The sequence below is a fragment of the Oncorhynchus mykiss genome, chromosome 22 (assembly GCF_013265735.2).
Source record: "Oncorhynchus mykiss isolate Arlee chromosome 22, USDA_OmykA_1.1, whole genome shotgun sequence".
NCBI lineage: Eukaryota > Metazoa > Chordata > Actinopteri > Salmoniformes > Salmonidae > Oncorhynchus > Oncorhynchus mykiss.
In genome coordinates this window covers 7,651,448-7,673,733 of record NC_048586.1, presented here as the reverse complement: position 1 = coordinate 7,673,733, position 22,286 = coordinate 7,651,448, and the positions used below count along the sequence as shown (strand labels likewise).

Genomic DNA, 22,286 nt, shown 5'->3' with positions numbered 1-22,286 from the left:
TACTCTGGAACACTCTCTACTCTGGAACGCTCTCTACTCTGGAACACTCTAAACTCTGGAACACTCTAAACTCTGGAACACTCTAAACTCTGGAACACTCTACTCTGGAACACTCTCTACTCTGGAACACTCTCTACTCTGGAACACTATCCATCACCTATTCTTCTGTTGCTGTCTGTTGCTGTCTGTGTCTTGTCTGTTGCTGTCTGTGTCTTGTCTGTTGCTGTCTGTGTCTTGTCTGTTGCTGTCTGTGTCTTGTCTGTTGCTGTCTGTGTCTTGTCTGGTGTCTCTCTCCATCACCTATTCTTCTGTTGCTGTCTCTGTGTCTTGTCTGGTGTCTCTCTCCCTCACCTATTCTTCTGTTATTAAGTCTTATCTGGTGTCTCTCTCCATCACCTTTTCTTCTGTTATTAAGTCTTATCTGGTGTCTCTCTCCATCACCTATTCTTCTGTTGCTGTCTCTGTGTCTTGTCTGGTGTCTCTCTCCATCACCTTTTCTTCTGTTATTAAGTCTTCTCTGGTGTCTCTCTCCATCACCTATTCTTCTGTTGCTGTCTCTGTGTCTTGTCTGGTGTCTCTCTCCATCACCTATTCTTCTGTTATTAAGTCTTATCTGGTGTCTCTCTCCATCACCTATTCTTCTGTTATTAAGTCTTATCTGGTGTCTCTCTCCATCATATCCTACTCTTCTGTTGCTGTATGTCTTGTCTGGTGTGTCTCTTTACTCTTGCAATCCAAAACGTTCAATATGATACTGGGGTAGTTTAACTGGTTTTGGGCCTGTGTCTGGGTCATCCTCTTCCTTACCAGTTCCCCCTGGCTGATGCTGTTCTAAGTGTTCCACTGTCCTGCTGTTCCCATCTGTCCTCATGGCTTATCTGAAAGGTAGCACGGTAGAGGTACAACATGTCAATAGTTAGTTTTAAAGGGCACTTTCTGATTTGGCCTTGTTTTAAATCTGGTTCATTAAGAAATGCTAGCGACCATGACTGAATTCAAACGTGAGTTTGTTTCTGGGTGGGGTTTGATGTGTGTGTCTCGTGTGTGTATTCACAGGTTGGAAGAGTTAGCCAAATGATTTAGACAATTAGCTTCAGCCGGCTAGTGTGAGACCTGACTTTGACTTTGGATAGTCAGTGACAATATTTTCATGCTGTACACCTTTTAGTTTTCTAATGAAATGCTTTCAATATTTGTGTATGAATTTCTACAATGTATAGTTGTTTGAGGTTTTTAAGTAATAGAAATGTGGAGCTATTGGAATTTTAACATATTGTCCCATATACATTCTGTAATTTACCGATGGTCCCTAACTAGCCATATATGCAAAGTCAACTCAAACTTACCACAGGCATTACAATTGGGTCGCGTGCAGCTGCACCCCGAATTGATAATTACCTCTGTCCTGCCAGACGTTGGCATGTGCGCAGGATTGAAACAAACCCAATCTTAATTTACGTTGTGATGCAGTCACAACCACAAGTCTCGCAGTCACAACCACAAGTCTGGTTTTGGACGAGACTGACTTTATGACCAAAATTATCCTATTTACACTTTGTAGTCAATTTTAACAGTGGAATAAATGTTTGTGGCTCTTATCGATGCCACATGGACTGTTTTCTAAATGACAAATTGACAGGACCAGGGCAACTCAACTGTAATGAAAAATACAAGTGTCTGAAACACAACTCTTTTTTTGTACCTTTATTTAACTAGGCAAGTCAGTTAAGAACACATTCTTATTTTCAATGACAGTCTAGGAACAGTGGGTTAACTGCCTTGTTCAGGGGCATAACGACAGATTTTTACCTTGTCAGCTCAGGGATCTAATCTTGCAACCTTTGGTTACTAGTTCAATGCTCTAACCACTAGGCTACCCTACTGCCACCCGGCTACCCTGCTGCACTAGGCTACCCTGCCTCCCCACTCTAAACATGACAGATAAGAATAAGCATCCTAGGCTATATGAATATAACGAGACATGAGCCCCCAAAAATACCTGTAGACTGGAATAAGTTATAAGACCTCTGAAATGGTTCATGAAATTAAATGGTTCATTTAATTTCGTCAGTTCTTCCAGCTAATGTGAGATTTTTTAGATTTACATACCATTTGAGGATGCAGAACTTAACAAAGTTAACCATTTTCACTGTAGTGTCCAAAACATCTTTCAAGCTGTCAGACATTCCCTTGGCAGCAAGAGCCTCTTGGTGGATGCTGCAGTGTACCCAAGTGACGTTGGGAGCAACTGCTTGCACATTACCACTCCAGCATGTCTCCCTGTCATGGCTTTTGAGCACCATCAGTACAGATACCAACATGAGCAGCAGCTACGCTTGGCTACATATGGACTGTTAGTGGAATTCCCTGGAGAGAGTAACGGTTAATGTGATTGGATGTTCATTATTTGACTGGGCTACCTAGTGTTGTTATTTGTGTTGTTCTTTTTTTAGAACACTAGATGGTTTAATTAGATTTTTTGGCAGTGAAACGAGGCTACTCAGGCGAGAAAAAAACCTCACCCAAATGTATAGCCCCATTGGAAAATATAAATGTTTGGAAATGTGAAGAATTATTATAATTATTTTGAATGTGAATCACATTTCTATTTGGTGTACCTCCGATGGTACGCACAATACCTGAACAAGATAACACAGCCACAGAGTCAGAACAGCTTTCCCATTTTGACATCAATAGGCGGATATCCCAGCCAATCACAACACTGGTGGATAAGTAATTATTTCACTATTACTGCATATATATTATGAACCTTTTCTGAAATTACAATGCAAAAAAATAAATCCTATGTGTAGCACCTTTAACATCTCGAAAACGCAACAACAATAGGAAGTAAGTAGCTAAGTGAATAACAAGAGTAATAAACATGAATAATTGAAAGAAAAGCACATTTTTGTCCAATAAAATAACATCAAATTGATCAGAAATACAGTGTAGACATTGTTAATGTTGTAAATGACTGACTATCGTAGCTGGAAACAGAATAATATATTTTAAGGAATATCTACATAGGCGTACAGAGGCCTATTATCAGCAACCATCATACCTTTGTTCCAATGACACATTGTGTTAGCTAATCCAAGATTACCATTTTAAAAGGCTAAATAATCATTAGAAAACCCTTTTGCAATCATGTTGCACAGCTGAAAACTGTTGTTCTGAATAAAGAAGCAATAAAACTGGCCTTCTTGAGACTAGTTGAGTATCTGGAGTATCAGCATTTGTGGGTTTGATTACAAACTCAAAATGGCCAGAAACAAATAACTTTCTACTGAAACTCTGCAGTCTATTCTTGTGCTGAGAAATGAAGGCTATTCCATGCGAGAAATTGCCAAGAAACTGAACATCTTGTACAACGCTGTGTACTACTCCCTTACAGAACAGCGCAAACTGGCTACAACCAGAATAGAAATAGGAGTGGGAAGCCCCGGTGCACAACTGAGCAAGAGGACATTAGAGTGTCTAGTTAGAGTGTCTACATTAGAGTTTCTAGTTTGAGAAACAGACGCCTCACAATTCCTCAACTAGCAGCTTCATTAAATAGTACCCGCAAAACACCTGTCTCAATGTCAACAGTGAAGCGGCGACTCCGGGATGCTGCCCTTCTAGGCAGAGTTGCAAAAAAAAAGACATATTTCAGACTGGCCAATAAAAATAAAATATTAAGATGGGCAAAAGAACACAGACACTGGACAGAGGAACTCTGCCTAGAAGGCCAGAATCCCGGGGTCGCCCCTTCACTGTTGATGTTGAGACTGGTGTTTTGCGGGTACTATTTAATGAAGCTCAACAGTTTCCCGAGTGTATCAAGACTGGTCCTCCACCCAAAGGACATCCAGCCAACTTGACACAACTGTGGGAAGCACTGGAGTCAACATGGGCAAGAATCCCTGTGGAATGCTTTTGACACCTCGTAGAGTCCATGCCCCAACGAATTGAGGCTGGGGGTGCAACTCAATATTAGGAAGGTGAGAGAGAGCCTCAAATTTCACATTAATTTGTACATATCCACTGTATACATGAAATGCGGTACCTCCTGAATGGTTGGTTGACAGTAGAACATCCCACAATGCAGGTGATGGCAGTATGAAGTTGGTGCAGAGCAACTGCAGAAACTTTCAGTCGACTGAAGTCAAAACTTCTTGACCTTAAATCTCCCAAGTGGCACAGCAGTCTAAGGCACTGCATCACAGTGTTACAGGTGTCAATACAGACCCTGGTTCAATCCTGGGCTGTATCAAAACTGTGATTGGGAGTCTCATAGGGAGGCGCACAATTGGTCCAACATCATCCGTGTTAGGGGAGGGTGGTCATTGTAAACACAAATGTATTCTTAACTGACTTGCCTAGTTAAATAAAGGTGGAACAATCACATGATTTTTGTTAAGTTCATGCAGTCAACATCTAGGCACAAGTCAAATAATTTTATCTACATAATGCAACACACTTTGGAAGGCTGTGGGTGACCAAACAAAGTGATACACTTGAACATGCCCATTGACAAACACAAGTACTGTAAGGGGTCGAAGGGTCAAGGGACTTGAGTGGTCCACTGAGTTGTAAAATCTCGACCAATCACAGCAGGCACTACATCACTCCAGGTGCTTCTTGCAGTGACTGCTATTGCCTAGCGCAGTATACTGTATTGTTTAAATTCTTGCATAGCGCAAGTGATGTGTGGTTATGGAAACTCATCAGACTGAAATGTAATTTTAAAAAAAAATCTATAAAATAAATGTTGACCATCAAAAGGTATGGATGGGGCTGGATCAAAAACACCCGGGGCTAATGCCCCGGAAGCCCAGACCTAACGACACCACTGCATAATGCCACGTGAATCCACTTTTTTGTAACAGCCTAAACATTACGAAACTTCTATTTCGATCACATAAGCCTCACATAATTCGACACGATAGACCTCCATACAAAAAAAGGTCTTATCTCACGCGAACAGATTTTGGGCGGATTAAATTGCCTCTTCCTCTCTCGAATAAACCGTTATGTCGCACACAGATTCATTTTCATTGAAATCAGCATGGGGTGAAAGAAATTGCACTACGCAGGCGCAGCATTCTGACGTATGGAGGCAAACAGCTATTCGTATGTGCACCATAACAGAGCAAAAAGAGAGCGGGACTGGAGGAAAAGACATATGAAAAGAGATTTATAGAAGGAAACGAAGAAGAAAAAACACAAAGGAGAACCAGTGAAAATTAACTCTTCAAGCATTTTCAATTATCAGTTTAGGAAACTTTTATTCGTTGTGAAAAAAGGGACATTCCCGAAAACGATTGCCGCGTTCATGTGCTAGTCAGAACTTGTTAACTGGTTGAATTTCTACATGTGCCACGTTCAACCAGGTTGCAACTCGAAAATGTCAGAGTTTCCCAGTACCGACTAACGCGTGAACGCAGCATAAGCGGCAAGAATAGCTGCATCACATTACTCCGTTGCATGGCTGTCCAAAATTACATGAAAATCAAAACAGCCAACTAAAAGACCGCTGCTTTCTCGCGCTCATATAGATGGAGAGACAGAGCGCTCGTGAGCGATGGATGCGTGGATAGAGATGAACATTGGGTAGCGTCGGTAAAGATCCAAGGAGACTGGAAAGTGGACAGTAAATAATTGCAAACGGGGAGCTGTCAAAATAATGGATTTTAGCGTGCTACGGAATCTCATCAGCAGATACGTAAGTAGCGGATCGATCAACGCCGCAATGTTACATTGTATTCCAGTAACATCTGCAGCTAACATTCTGTTACATATTCGTTACATATTAACTAACATCACAACATTGTTCACTTTTTGAAACACAGACGTGGGTTGTTTAGGCCGGAAAACATGTGATCAAAGGTTTGTCACAGCAAAACGGCAGTGGAAATGGACTCCCGCCAGGCTTCGGTACTTTGTTTTCGAGCTGAATTTCGGAAGTGCCAGAAAAGTCCAGATGTATTGGAAGAGTGTGAGGAATTGAGATCAACTTGGCTGGTCGTTTTCTTTCCCAGAGGCCAGAAACAACACACCTGATATAATTGTCTAATCAACTTGCTCTTTATGTAAACCAGGTGTGTTGGTGCAGGGCAAGAAAGAAACGCTTCAAGTAGTTTATCCGTTCAAGAGGCTTTATTGGCATGGAAACATATGTTAACATTGCCAACACAAATTAAACAATGTACAAAAGTGAAATAAACAAAAGTGAAATAACAGTAAACATTACTCACAGAAGTTCCAAAAGACTAAAGACATTACAAATGTCATATTATGTATTATGTATACACAGTGTTGTAATGATGAGCACATGGTTAAAGTACAAAAGGGAAAATAAATATATAAATATGGGTTGTATTTACAATGGTGTTTGTTCACTGGTTGCCCTTTTCTTGTGGCACAGGTCACAAATCCTGCTACTGTGATTGCACACTTAGGTATTTCACCCAATAGATACGAGTTGATCAAAATCAGGATTGTTTTAGAATTCTTTGTGGATCTGAGGGAAATATGTGTCTCCAATATGGTCATACATTTGGCAGGAGGTTAGGAAGTGCAGCTCAGTTTCCATCTCGTTTTGTTCTTGAGAGCCAGGTCTGCCTATGTCGGCCTTTGTCAATAGCAATGCTATGCTCACTGAGACTGTACAGACAGTAGTCAAAGCTTTCCTTAAGTTTATTTTCAATTTTTTTCAATTCAATTTTATTTGTCACATACACATGGTTAGCAGATGTTAATGCGAGTGTCGCGAAATGCTTGTGCCTCTAGTTCCAACCATGCAGTAATATCTAACAAGTAATCTAGCCTAACAATTTCACAACAACTACCTTATACACACAAGTGTAAAGGAATTAATAATAATATATACATAAAAATATATGAATGAGTGATGGCTAAACGGCATAGGCAAGATACAGTAGATGGTACAGAGTACAGTATATACATATGAGATGAGTAATGTAGGGTATGCAAACATTATATAAAGTGGCATTGTTTAAAGTGGCTAGTGATACATTTATTACATCAATTTTTCCATTATTAAAGTGGCTATTGTTGAGTCAGTATGTTGGCAGCAGCCACTCAATGTTAGTGATGGCTGTTTAACAGTCTGATGGCCTTGAGATAGAAGCTGTTTTTCAGTCTCTCGGTCCCCACTTTCATGCACCTGTACTGACCTCGCCTTCTGGATGATAGCGGGGTGAACAGGCAGTGGCTCGGGTGGTTGTTGTCCTCTATGATCTTTTTGGCCTTCCTGTGACATCGGGTGTTGTAGGTGTCCTGGAGGGCAGGTAGTTTGCCCCCGGTGATGTGTTGTGCAGACCTCACTACCCTCTGGAGAGCCTTACGGTTGTGGGCGGAGCAGTTGCCGTACCAGGCGGTGATACAGCCCGACAGGATGCTCTCGATTGTGCATCTGTAAAAGTTTGTGAGTGTTTTTGGGTCAAACTGTGAGTAAGTTTGGGTCAGTCACAGTGGTCAGGTATTTCTGCCGCTGTGTACTCTCAGTTTAGGGCCAAATAGCATTCTAGTTTACTCAGTTTTTTTTTTTTGTTAATTATTTCCAATGTGTCAAGTAATTCTCTTTTTGTTTTCTCATGATTTGATGATTTGGTTGGGTCTAATTGTGTTGTTGTCTTGGGGCTCAGTGGGATCTGTTTGTGTTTGTGAACAGAGCCCCAGGACCAGCTTGCTTAGGGGACTCTTCTCCAGGTTCATCTCTCTGTAGGTGATTGCTTTGTTATGGAAGGTTTGGGAATCGCTTCCTTTTTAGGTGGTTGTAGAATTTAACAGCTCTTTTTTGGATTTTGAAAATTAGCGGCCTAATTCTGCTCTGCGTGCATTATTTGGTGTTTTGCATTGTACACAGAGGATATTTCTGCAGAATTCTGCAAGCAGTATCAATTTGGTGTTTGTCCCGTTTTGTGAATTCTTGGTTGGTGAGCAGACATCACAACCACAAAGGACAATGGGTTCTAGAACTGATTCAATCATTTTTAGCCAGATCCTAATTGGTACTTCAAATGTTATGTTCCTTTTGATGGCATAGAAGGTCCAGGTCTGAGAATCTTTGCAGAAGATCTAGGTGCTGCTGTAGGCCCTCCTTGGTTGGGGTCAGATCTAGGTGCTGCTGTAGGCCCTCCTTGGTTGGGGACAGATCTAGGTGCTGCTGTAGGCCCTCCTTGGTTGGTGACAGATCTAGGTGCTGCTGTAGGCCCTCCTTGGTTGGTGACAGATCTAGGTGCTGCTGTAGGCCCTCCTTGGTTGGGGACAGATCTAGGTGCTGCTGTAGGTCCTCCTTGGTTGGGGACAGATCTAGGTGCTGCTGTAGGCCCTCCTTGGTTGGTGACAGATCTAGGTGCTGCCGTAGGCCCTCCTTGGTTGGTGACAGATCTAGGTGCTGCTGTAGGCCCTCCTTGGTTGGGGACAGATCTAGGTGCTGCCGTAGGCCCTCCTTGGTTGGTGACAGAAGCACCAGATCATCAGTAGACATTTGACTTCAGATTCTAGTCGGGTGAGGCCGGGTGCTGCAGACTGTTCTAGTGCCCTCACCAATTCGGTGATATATATATGTTGAAGACATATGGCCCTGTGGGAAGACATGTTTTTTTTGCAAATTTTAACCACACACTTGGTGTTTGTGTACATGGATTTTATAATGTCGTTTGTTTTTTCCCCAACGCCATTTTCCATCAGTTTGTATAGCAGACCCTCATGCCAAATTGAGTCAAAGCTTTTTTGAAATCAACAAAGCATGAGAAGACTTTGCCTTTGTTTTGGTTTGTTTGTTGGTCAATAAGGGTGTGCAGGGTGAATACCTGGTCTGTCGTATGATAATTTGGTGAAAAGCCAATTTGACATTTGCTCAGTACATTGTTTTCACTGATAAAATGTACAAGTCTGCTATTAATGGTAATGCAGAGGATTTTCCCAAGGTCGTTGTTGACGCATATCCCACGGTAGTTATTGAGGTCAAATTTGTCTCAACTTTTGTGGTTTGGGGTGATCAGTCCTTGGTTCCAAATATTGGGGAAGATGCCAGAGCTAAGGATGATGTTAGTTTTTTTTAGTATAGCCAATTGGAATTTGTTGTCTGTATATTTGATCATTTCATTGAGGATACCATCAACACATCAGTCCTTTTTGGGTTGGAGGGTTTTTATTTTGTCCTGTAGTTCATTCAAGGTAATTGGAGAATGCATTGGGTTCTGGTAATCTTTATCTCTCTCTTGCTCTCCTTCACATACACACACACACATGCACAATTTTGAAATGGAAAAAGAGGGTAAAAACATTTATAATGGCTTATTACTGACAGTTACCAAAGAGACCAACTAAAAGAGTGAGCATGATTAAAGGCTAACTGCTCCGCTTTTAAATGGCCTATGAGGCATCAATATGAGTCAGAAACAAACATTTTAGTGTCAAAATTGACTACAAAGTGTTTTGTCCAAAACTGAGTTTTGTGAGTTCGTCACAATTTACTGGAGGGTTTGGTACAACAGGGTTCTGCAGCCTTTTCTTGTCCAGGGACCCCCTTCCAGGAAAACCGGTGACACAGAAAACCCCATCATACGTTAGCAAAAATATTTTTTTCTTGTCTTGTGTTATCATTAGGTGAATGTTAATGGCAAGTAGAAGTAATCATCATTTTAAAATGAATAGATTTGGTTGATAGTTTTTCACTATTTGGAAGAGGAAGTGAAAACTCTACCATTAGCTAGAAAGGTAACTCCAAACACAATTTCACTATTAGCAGCTGTTTAGGTTAGGTTAGCCATGTTTTGGCAAAAATGAATGTCCAAGTCAAGAAAGCTTACCAGCGGCACTTGCCGCACTGGTAGCCTGTTCACGGGTGCTTTTCCAAAGCCTATGTCAGATACTTGAGTGAGTGTGATTGGCTCAATTGAAATAAAACATATTTTTCCACTTTTTAAAAATGATTATCTTTGCTCCAAGAGTATCTTTTTTCTCCCACTCATTTCGTTGTGGGGGTGAGCATGGGGGCGGATTGGGGGCTGATAAGCAACCTTGGTTGCTGGGTGGGATTGGAAGGGGTGGGAGGTGTGTGCAGAAACATGGTTTCTGGGTGGAGAGGTAGGATGTGGGTAGGTGGATGGGGTCTAAGGAGGGGGGGCTGTAATGGATTATCTTTGTATACATTTATTTGATTGTTTTTGTACCTGTAACTTCTCTCTTGAGAAAATAAATAAAAAGTTGGTCACCAAGAAATAAAACTCAGTTGTATCCCAACTGCTACTTGTCAGTATTCAAAAACCCATTCGCGAGCGTCTTATGTCCCACCGTGACCTGTTTTGTAGCATGATTCCTTATGAAACACTGCCAGACAGATAGTTGTCAAAAAACTTAACAGCAGTGAAGCACACACGTTGCCACTCGCCGGTGACTTGATAAGATGACTGCAGCCTGGCTGCTCAATGTGCTTGCTAGCTACTACTTGCTAGCTTCATTGACAAACACAGAGTTGGAAATTAGCTAGCTAACAAGTGATTTTGGGCACTGATAGACAGTGTGTAGCTTGTGGTTTATTTTTTTATAGTTTGACAGCTTGCAGATGATGACGTTTTAGACATGTTATTGTTCTCAGAAATCAGTCCTGAGCGTGCAGCCAGACTTTCCTGACTCAGTAGACTATATGCAGTGCACTGAATAGTTTTTCATCCACATTTTCTTACTTGAGATAATACTACACCAAACATCTTAGCTAGATTTAGAATTGCAACACTAAGACCTCAGCATAAACGTCTAAATCTATTACAGATTTCTTGATTTGTATTACATTAATTCAGATTATTTTACTATGTTGTTGCTAAGATGACTCGGGAGGGACAAACAACTGTACTTGCCAGGGTACAATATACAAACATAACACACCCAAGACAACTCTCGTTTAGCTTCAGTCATGGCCGCTAGCATTTCTTAATGAGCAATCCTTAAAACTAGGCCAAATCAGGAAGTGCCCTTTTGTGTGTGTGTGCGAGAGAGAGGCAGATATCAAGAAGGAAAGTCACAAAGAGAATTACATCAATTTGATGTATAATCAATGGGGTGAACAGGAGCAGAGCAGGAAATGGCTGTGCTGATGAGTGTTGATGACCATGAGTTACAGTATTACCGGTAAGAGCACTAATGTCACTGTCATTAACACAGCCTGCTATCTGCACAGAAAGGAAGCAGCTGGACGCTAATGAGAGAGGGTAACCGTGATACGAAGCAGGCCGCTGACTTTGTCTCAAATTATACCCTACACAGTACACTACCTTTTTTTAAATGACATTTTCTTACAGAGTTCAAAGATAAAATAGTAATCACATAGTGATTACTACTTCTGACCAGAGCCATGCAGTAGCATATGTGGTGAACTATAGGGCATAGGGTTTAGACTAGATATTAGAGGTTGACCGATTAATCGGTATGGTCGATTAATTATGGCCGATTTCAAGTTTTCATAACAATCGGAAATCGGTATTTTTGGGCGCCAATTTTGCCGATAAAAAAAAAAATGGATATATAAAGTGGGGCAAAAAAGTATTTAGTCAGCCACCAATTGTGCAAGTTCTCCCACTTAAAAAGATGAGAGGCCTGTAATTTTCATCATAGGTACACTTCAACTATGACAGACAAAATGAGAAAAAAAAATCCAGAAAATCACATTGTAGGATTTTAATAAATTTATTTGCAAATTATGGTGGAAAATAAGTATTTGGTCACCTACAAACAAGCAAGATTTCTGGCTCTCACGGACCTGTAACTTCTTCTTTAAGAGGCTCATCTGTCATCCACTCGTTACCTGTATGAATGGCACCTGTTTGAACTTGTTATCAGTATAAAATACACCTGTCCACAACCTCAAACAGTCACACTCCAAACTCCACTATGGCCAAGACCAAAGAGCTGTCAAAGGACACCAGAAACAAAATTGTAGACCTGCACCAGGCTGGGAAGACTGAATCTGCAATAGGTAAGCAGCTTGGTTTGAAGAAATCAACTGTGGGAGCAATTATTAGGAAATGGAAGACATACAAGACCACTGATAATCTCCCTCGATCTGGGGCTCCACGCAAGATCTCACCCCATGGGCTCAAAATTATCACAAGAACGGTGAGCAAAAATCCCAGAACCACACGGGGGGACCTAGTGAATGACCTGTAGAGAGCTGGGACCAAAGTAACAAAGCCTACCATCAGTAACACACTACGCCGCCAGGGACTCAAATCCTGCAGTGCCAGACGTGTCCCCCTGCTTAAGCCAGTACATGTCCAGGCCCTTCTGAAGTTTGCTAGAGAGCATTTGGATGATCCAGAAGAAGATTGGGAAAATGTCAGATGAAACCAAAATATAACTAGAGGCAGAGAATTCCAGTGGAAAGAGGGGAACCGGCCAGGCAGAGACAGCAAGGGCGGTTCGTTGCTCCAGAGCCTTTCCGTTCACCCTCCCACTCCTGGGCCAGACTACACTCAATCATTTGACCCACTGAAGGGATGAGTCTTCAGTAAAGACTTAAAGGTTGAGACCGAGTCTGCGTCTCTCACATGGGTAGGCAGACCATTCCATAAAAATGGGGCTCTATAGGAGAATGCCCTGCCTCCAGCTGTTTGCTTAGAATTTCTAGGGACAATTAGGAGGCCTGCATCTTGTGACCGTAGCGTACGTGTAGGTATGTACGGTAGGACCAAATCAGAAAGATAGGTAGGAGCAAGCCCATGTAATGCTTTGTAGGTTAGCAGTAAAACCTTGAAATCAGCCCTTGCCTTAACAGGAAGCCAGCGTAGGGAGGCTAGCACTGGAGTAATATGATAAAATTCTTTGGTTCTAGTCAGGATTCTAGCAGCCGTAATTAGCACTAACTGAAGTTTATTTAGTGCTTTATCCGGGTAGCCGGAATGTAAAGCATTGCAGTAGTCTAACCTAGAAGTAACAAAAGCATGGATTAATTTTTCTGCATCATTTTTGGACAGGAAGTTTCTGATTTTTGCAATGTTACGTAGATGGAAAAAGCTGTCCTTGAAACAGTCTTGATATGTTCGTCAAAAGAGAGATTAGGGTCCAGAGTAACGCCGAGGTCCTTCACAGTTTTATTTGAGACAACTGTACAACCATCAAGATTAATTGTCAGATTCAACAGAAGATCTCTTTGTTTCTTGGGAACTAAAACAAGCATCTATGTTTTGTCCGAGTTTAAAAGTAGAACGTTTGCAGCCATCCACTTCCTTATGTCTGAAACACAGGCTTCTAGCGAGGGCAATTTTGGGGCTTCACCATGTTTCATTGAAATGTACAGCTGTGTGTCATCTGCATAGCAGTGAAAGTTAACATTATGTTTTCGAATAACATCCCCAAGAGGTAAAATATATAGTGAAAACAATAGTGGTCCTAAAACGGAACCTTGAGGAACACCGAAATTTACAGTTGATTTGTCAGAGGACAAACCATTCACAGAGACAAACTGATATCTTTCCGACAGATAAGATCTAAACCAGGCCAGAACTTGTCCGTGTAGACCAACTTGGGTTTCCAATCTCTCCAAAAGAATGTGGTGATCGATGGTATCAAAAGCAGCACTAAGGTCTAGGAGCACGAGGACAGATGCAGAGCCTCGGTCTGATGCCATTAAAAGGTCATTTACCACCTTCACAAGTGCCGTCTCAGTGCTATGATGGGGTCTAAAACCAGACTGAAGCATTTCGTATACATTGTTTGTCTTCAGGAAGGCAGTGAGTTGTTGCGCAACAGCCTTTTCTAAAATTTTTGAGAGGAATGGAAGATTCGATATAGGCCGATAGTTTTTTATATTTTCTGGGTAAAGGTTTGGCTTTTTCAAGAGAGGCTTTATTACTGCCACTTTTAGTGAGTTTGGTACACATCCGGTGGATAGAGAGCCGTTTATTATGTTCAACATAGGAGGGCCAAGCGCAGGAAGCAGCTCTTTCAGTAGTTTAGTTGGAATAGGGTCCAGTATGCAGCTTGAAGGTTTAGAGGCCAGATATAGCGGGGTGCGCGCTAATAGTGTTACAAACGTCACTCGCTCTGAGACTTGGAGTAGTTATTCCCCTTGCTCTGCAAGGGCCGCGGCTTTTGTGGAGCGATTGGTAACGCTGCTTCGAGTGTGGCTGTTGTCGATGTGTTCCTGGTTCGGGCCCAGGTAGGGGCGAGGAGAGGGACGGAAGCTATACTGTTACACTGGCAATACTAAAGTGCCTATAAGAACATCCAATAGTCAAAGGTATATGAAATACAAATGGTATAGAGATAAATAGTCCTATAAATACTATATTAACTACAACCTAAAACCTCTTACCTTGGAATATTGAAGTCTCATGTTAAAAGGAACCACCAACTTTCATATGTTCTCATGTTCTGAGCAAGGAACTCAAACGTTAGTTTTTTTACATGGCACACATTTTTACATTGCACATATTACTTTCTTCTCCAACACTTTTTGATTTTGCATTATTTAAACCAAATTGAACATGTTTCATTATTTATTTGAGGCTAAATTGATTTTTATTTATGTTTTATATTAAAATAAGTGTTAATTCAGTATTGTTGTAATTGTCATTATTACAAATAAATAAATAAAAATCGTCCGATTAATCGGCATCGGCTTTTTTGGTCCTCCAATAATCGGTGTCGGCGTATAAAAATCATAATCGGTCAACCTCTACTAGATATGGTCCTAATGAGAGACGGGAACAGTGATAGGAGGCTGACCTCACTCTCAGGCTCTCTGAACATACAGTGCAACCTCCATTAAAACCTGCCTACACTGGGTGTCTATCTTTGTTTTGTAGACTGTGTGTGTGGACGGCAGCTTGACTGATTCCCTGCTGGGTGTGATGTCAGGGGAAATCAGATTCACTAGTGAGAGGAGGCCACAGAGCTCACCTCTCATCCCTCACTTCATCCCTCACCCTGCCCCCTCTCCCTCTCTTCAGTCTTAAATCACTATGGCAACATGAAGTTGAAGTGGTCATCCATCCATCCATTCTTCTCTTAGCTTGTTCTCCTTGGCTACAGGTATACACTCTAGGCAGGTGTTAATAACTTCTTATGGCTGCAGGGGCAGTATTGAGTAGCTTGGATGAAAGGTGCCCAGAGTAAACTGCCTGCTCCTCAGTCTCAGTTGCTAATATATGCATATTATTATTCATATTGGATAGAAAACACTCTGAAGTTTCTAAAACGGTTTGAATGATGTCTGTGAGTATACAGAACTCATATGGCAGGCAAAAACCTGAGAAGAAATCCAAACAGGAAGTGGGAAATCTGAGGTTGGTCGATTTTCAACTCAGCACCTATTGAATACACAGTGGGATATTGGTTATGTTGCACTTCCTAAGGCTTCTACTAGATGTCAACTGTCTTTAGAAACTTGTTTGAGGATTCTACTGTGAAGTAGGACGGAATGAGAGTGGATTGAGTCAGAGGTCTGCCAGCAGTCATGCGCTGGTCACGCGCATTTCACATGAGAGGTATCTCCCGTTCCTTTGCTTTTCTGAAGACAAAGGAATTCTCTGGTTGGAATATTATTGAAGTTTTATGTTAAAAACATCCTAAAGATTGATTGCATACATCGTTTGACATGTTTCTACGGACAGTAACGGAACTTTTTGACATTTCTTCTGCAACTAGGGAATGCACTTCATGACTATGGATTTGTTTACCAAACGTGCTAAAAAAAGTAGCTCTTTGGACATAAATGATGGACATTATCGAACTAAATCAAACATTTCATGTGGAACTGGGATTCCTGGGAGTGCATTCTGATGAAGATCTATAATGAATATTTATAATGCTATTTATGACTAATGTTGACTACCCAAAATGGCGGATATCTTTTTGGCTGCTTTGTTGTCTGAACGCTGTACTCAGATTATTGCATGGTTTGCTTTTTCCGTTAAATTTTTTTTAAATCTGACACAGCGGTTGCATTAAGGAGAAGTTTATCTCTAATTCCATGTATAACAGTTGTATTTTCATCAACATTTATACTGAGTATTTCTGTAAATAGATGTGGCTCTCTGCACAATCACTGGATATTTTTGTAACTAGTGAACATAACGCGCCAATGTATACTGAGATTGTTTTATATAAATATGCACTTTATCGAACAAAACATATATGTATTGTGTAACATGAAGTCCTATGAGTGTCATCTGATGAAAATCATCAAAGGTTAGTGATTAATTGTATCTCTATTTGTGCTTTTTGTGACTCCTCTCTTTGCCTGGAAAAATGGCAGAATTTTTCTGTGACTTGGCGGTGACCTAACATAATCGTTTGTGGTACTTTTGCTGTAAATCCTATTTGAAATCGGACACTTTGGTAGGATTAACAACAAAATTACCTTTAAAATGCTATAAGATACATGAATGTTTGAGGAATTTTAATTATGAGATTTCTGTTGTTTGAATTTGGCGCTCTGGACTTTCACTGGCTGTTGTCATATCCGTTAACGGGATTGCAGCCCTAAGAAGATTTAAAGGTCAACTAGAGACTGTACGGCTAGTTGTTTACTATGTCTTGTTAACTTATTGATGTTTTACATTATTGTCATGTAGCAGATGCTCTTACCCAGAGCAACTTACAGGAGCAATTAGGGTTAAGTGCCTTGCTCAAGGCCGCATCATCAGATGTTTTTCACTAGGTTGGCTCGGGGATTCAAAACCAGTGAATTTCGGTTACTGGCCCAATGCTCTTAACGGCTTGGCTCCCTGCCACTGTAGTTTTGGGCATATAGGAGCATATCAAATTGGGTGTCAAATGAAAGCTAAGAGTCTATATTGTTGGGAAATTAAAGCATAAATACATTATTCAACCATTTTTCATCTTAAAAATGAGGCATAAGTAAAGGCTTTGATTTCTGAATAAACAAATGGAAAAGGGGTCTTAGGAAACATCTACAAGGAAAAAGTCTTAAACCCAGAAATAGGGTTGCACATTTTGAGGAATATTCAGAGGTGGAAATATGGGAATTAACGGGAATATATGGGAAATATATGCAAATTAATATTAATACCATTTAAATGTAGATGTTTTTTGCATTGGATATATTTACTATATCATATGGAGACAGAAACATAAACCTTTTAACTTATCATAAGTAGACATAATTGCAAAGGATGAAATCCTTGCAATAGAAAGAAAAAATACAATTTAGTTATGAATTGAACTTTAATTAAATGAGTTGACTCTTCACATGGGATGATTTCACTGAACAACAAAAGAAAGGGAATATTGAATGATCCCCAATGATCCATTGCGTCTCCCAAAAATGTTTTCAACATCATCTGTAAATTAAACTAAAGCTTTGGTTGTCTTCCTCTCAGGCTTCCATGTCTTCTCTCTGGACCTCCTCAATGTCCACCTCTTGAACATCAGACCGAGGCCTCTTCTTCACTGTCACTTTCCAACCTTGTTGAGGATGGCTGTCGTTGTCAGGCTCAAAAAGCCTCAAATTTGCCCGGATGGCCATCAATTTTTCAACCCTTGCATTGGTCAGCCTGTTGCATGCTTTGGTGTGTGTGTTCCCAAACAAGGACCAGTTGCGCTCTGAGGCGGCTGATGATGGTGGGATTTGGAGGATGACGGAGGCAACAGGGGAAAGAGCCTCAGATCCACAAAGTCCCTTCCACCAGGTGGCTGATGAGTTGTGGTGGCACGACTGCCATATTCCATCTCCTTCCCAAAGCCCTTGCTTGGATGTGTACTTCTCCAGACTGCCAATAACCTTGCCCCCATCCAGGCCAAGGTGGCGAGACACGGTAGTGAGTGATGAAACCATAGGCCTTGTTGATCTCTGCACCAGAGAGGATGCTCTTGCCAGGATACTTGGGGTCCAACATGTACGCTGTGGCGTGTATGGGCTTCAGGCAGAAGTCTTCATGCTCTTTGACGTATTTCAGAACTGCAGTTTCCTCTGCTTGGAGCAACAGTGAAGTGGGCAGAGCAGTACGGATTTCTTCTCTTACATCTGCAAGCAGAGTCTGAACATCAGACAAGATGGCATTGTCTCCCTCAATCCGTGCAATGGCTACTGCTATAGGTTTCAGGAGTTTCAAGCTGTTTACCACTCTCTCCCAAAATATATCATCCAGGAGGATCCTCTTGATGGGGCTGTCCATATTGGCAGACTGATATGGCCATTTCTTGGAGAGAATCTTTCCCCTCCAGGAGACTGTCAAACATGATGACAACACCACCCCAACGGGTGTTGCTGGGCAGAGTGTATCCACTGTTTTCAGTGCCATGATGTCCTTGAGGAGCAGCTTCAATGCATGAGCAGCACAGCCAATGGGTGTGATGTGAGGGTAGGACTCCTCCACTTTAGACCAAGCAGCCTTCATGTTCGCAGCATTGTCTTTCACCAGTGCAAATGCCTTCTGTAAGTTTATGAAACATTGCATTGTGCCTTATAATTCTGTTACCATAACTCCACTTATGTGTAAGATATTTTCTAACATCTCTCCCTCATGAGGGAGGACAATACAAGTTAATAGAAGTAACAATTAATGGTCGACCTACCAATTAGTTAGTTATAGTGATTTTACTGATGTCAATTTTGTTTACGAATTATTAAGTGATTAAAACTTAGAATTCCGTTACAAAATTGGTAACCAAAAAATCTGTAACGGAATTACTGAAGCTGAATTGGCTACAATGGGAAATCATAAAAATCACTCACCGCAGTCACCTGCTAGTGTCCTCCCTTCCACTGGCATACTGTTATGTTCAGCTCATAACTGTTTTCTTTGTCTTTCTGTTGTCTGGTGGTCAAACCAAGACAGTTGACGGTGAATCCCAATCACCCCTCCTCGCCCCTACGTGTTGCTGACAAAACGCAGAGGGTGACTTCAGAGTGGCAAGGGTATCAATTGTGCATATGGCAGAGGTGTGCGTGAACGTGCAAATGGAGGGGCGAGGGGAAGGGAGTGATTTGGGATTCACTCTGTCTGGACAACCCCTCCCTCTCTCTCCCTCTTTCCATCTCTCTTTCTTGGCCTTTCTCTCTCTCTCTACAGTCGTGGCCAAGTTTTGAGAATGACACATATTAATTTCCACAAAGTTTGCTGCTTCAGTGTATACATATTTTTGTCAGATGTTACTATGGAATACGGAAGTATATTTACAAGCATTTCAGTGTGTGTCAAAGGCTTTTATTGACAATTACATGAAGTTGATGCAGAGTCGATATTTGCAGTGTTGACCCTTCTTTTTCAAGACCTCTGCAATCCGCCCAGGCATGCTGTCAATTAACTTCTGGGCCACACCCTGTCAGTGCTGTTTATGAATTCAAGCCTATCAACTCCCGAGATTAGGCTGGTGTAACCAATGTGAAATGGCTAGCTAGTTAGTGGGGTGCGCCCTAATAGCTTTTCAAACTTCACTCACTCTGAGACTTGGAGTAGTTGTTCCCCTTGCTCTGCATGGGTAATGCTGCTTCGAGGGTGGCTGTTGTCGATGTGTTCCTGGTTCGAGCCCAGGTAGGACCGAGGAGAGGGACGGAAGCAATACTGTTACACTGGCAATACTAAAGTGCCTATAAGAACATCCAATAGTCAAAGGTATATGAAATACAAATGGTATAGAGAGAAATAGTCCTATAATTCCTATAATAACTACAACCTAAAACTTCTTACCTGGGAATATTGAAGACTCATGTTAAAAGGAACCACCAGCTTTCATATGTTCTCATGTTCTGAGCAAGGAACTTAAACGTTAGCTTTCTTACACTTTTACTTTATTTTCCAACACTTTATTTTTGCATTATTTAAACCAAATTAAACCAAATTATTTATTTGAGGCTAAATTGATTTTATTGATGTTAAGTTAAAATAAGTGTTCATTCAGTATTGTTGTAAAATGTATTACAAATACATTTTACAAATCGCCCGATTATTCGGTATTGGCTTTTTTTTGTCCTCCAATAATCGGTATCGGTATCGGCGTTGAAAAATCATAATCGGTCGACCTCTAATTGAAATGAGTTGCAAAATGACTAGGAAATATAGTCAAGACTTTGACAAGGTTATAAATAATGTAAAATAATCCTCCATTTGCAGCAATTACAGCCTTGCAGACCATTCTAGTTGTCAATTTGTTGAGGTAATCTGAAGAGATTTCACCCCATACTTCCCGAAGCACCTCCCACAAGTTGCATTGGCTTGGTGGGCACTTCTTACGTACCATACGGTCAAGCTGCTCCCACAACAGCTCAATGGTTGCGATCCGGTGACTGTGCTGGTTACTCCATTACAGACAGAATACCAGCTGACTGCTTCTTCCCTAAATAGTTCTTACGTAGTTTGGAGCTGTGCTTTGTGTCATCGTCCTGTTGTAGGAGGAAATTGCCTCCAATTAAGCGCCGTCCACAGGGCATGGCGTTGCAAAATGGAGTGATAGCCTTCCTTCTTCAAGATCCCTTTTATCCTGTACAAATCTCAAAATGTACCACCACCAAAGCACAACAATGTCTACACTGTATTTCTGATCAATGATGTCATTTTAAAATGGACCCAAAAAACTGGACATTTCTAAGTGACCCCAAACTTTTGAATGGTAGTCTAGAATAGGTTCCGACTTGGTCCAGTCCAGTCCATCTGTGGACGTTAACATCTAGTCCAGGGTGGACTGACTAAATTCCAACTACTTTCAAGTATGTTTTCACGGAAAACAAGGACATTTCTAAGTGAATCCAAACTGTTAAACGGTAGTGTACGTTTCACAAGTTTGGATAGTACAGTCAATACAATACTGTGGTACAGTAAAGTATTGTACTGTACTATACTGTACTGAACTCGCTTGTACTCTACTGTATTACACTGTACTGAACTCTGTCCTGCTCTTCTGTGCTGGTCTGTATTGTACTGCACTCTACTGTGCTCTGCCCTGTGATGTCCAAACGTGTAAAACATGAGACATTCATATCCATAATTATGCATTTATGTGTAGTACAGATCAGGGAACCATTATGTAATTTTGTTACCGGGTGTAAATCCACTTCAATTACTTTAGTTCAGTAACCAGTGGAGGAGAGGAGTGCAGAAGCTATGTAGAGGCTTGGTTGGGTTTAGTGTGCCATTTATTCACTTTACAGCCCCAGGTGCCAGGCTGTGGTCAGGCGTTAGCGGCAGCTAGTGATGAAAGGGAAATGTCAGCTCTGTGTTAGCGCCAATGCTAACCTGGCAGAGGGCTAAAGGCAATCTATTCCTGTCTCTGCTCCCTCTCCCTGGGGCTGAGCCCCTGTGAAGAGAGGGGGTGGTGTAAAACCTAGCTGCCAGTCTTTAGGGGCAGAGTGTATGTGAGGGGGCAGTGTGGGATTAAGTGTTTTATTCATCTAGACTTTACAAAGGACTTGATGTTTGCCTCTTTGCAGTTCTGTCCATCTAAGTCATGCCTGGTGTTTATAGCAGGTCTACATTGATATTGATGTTATGTGCTGTTTCATTTCTGTCTGTTTTCCACCAGTGAGTCTTGTCTCTCATTCCTTCACCTCCTGTAATAGAAATGGACCTCTTTTGATGTAGAAAGAATATCAGGTCCTGTACTACCTTATACTACACTCGCTCTTTGTAAGGCTCGACTCTTTCTCTCTCCTCTGTTCCTCTCTGGTGGACCCAGTGCTGTGTTGCCATGACGATTAATGATATATCAGTGAAGGCAGCATGAGTGTGACTGCAGAGAGATCGGACTGCGTGGTGGTGTAGCTGCTCAGTCAGACAGACGTGTCTGAGCGGTGCTGCTCGTCTCTCCCAGTTTTCTATAGAAGACTTTGACCAACTTTGAGCGTTACATTTGTCTTTGAGCATTTCAATTTTTGAGCATTCCATTTGCTGTTCTCTGTTTGTTTGTTTCATTCAGTGTCTGATATTCTACATCCTGATTGCATATTTGTGTGCGTATAAACATATATGTGTGTGCCTGCGTGGTTGTCCATTTTGTGTTTGCCGTGTGTTTGTGTGCGCAATAACACTGGTCTGAAATAAAAGTCCTTAGTTAAGGTGAGGCTCAGAACAGAGTGGTGGATATTTAATCTGGATGTTAATGGGGGATACCTGCTCAACAATTTCTGTGGTGCTGCAGGGTAGCACTGGGATAGCGGAGGACGACTGATACATTAAAGGGAATGCTTCAGAGGAGCTCGGCGATACCATTTCTATGTCTCTCTGTCCAGTATGAAGGAAGTTAGAGGTAGTTTCGTGAGCCAATGTTTCTAGCAGACACCCATAGACTTCCAGTCATTGTGCTAATGCTAGTTA

General features: G+C 41.4%; 1 protein-coding gene across 5 annotated transcripts in view; it reads left to right on the top strand.

The window, feature by feature from the left end:
• Nucleotides 1-5,109: 5,109 nt before the first annotated feature.
• The window catches only part of LOC110501300 (probable phospholipid-transporting ATPase IH), a 60,441-nt gene continuing 43,264 nt past the window's right edge, over nt 5,110-22,286 (top strand). For all 5 annotated transcript variants that reach the window (XM_021578773.2, XM_021578771.2, XM_021578770.2 and 2 more), the window contains exon 1: nt 5,110-5,710. In XM_021578773.2, coding sequence (XP_021434448.2) covers nt 5,672-5,710 — 39 coding nt within the window. In that variant the 5' untranslated portion in view covers nt 5,110-5,671. The remainder of the gene's footprint in view (nt 5,711-22,286) is intronic.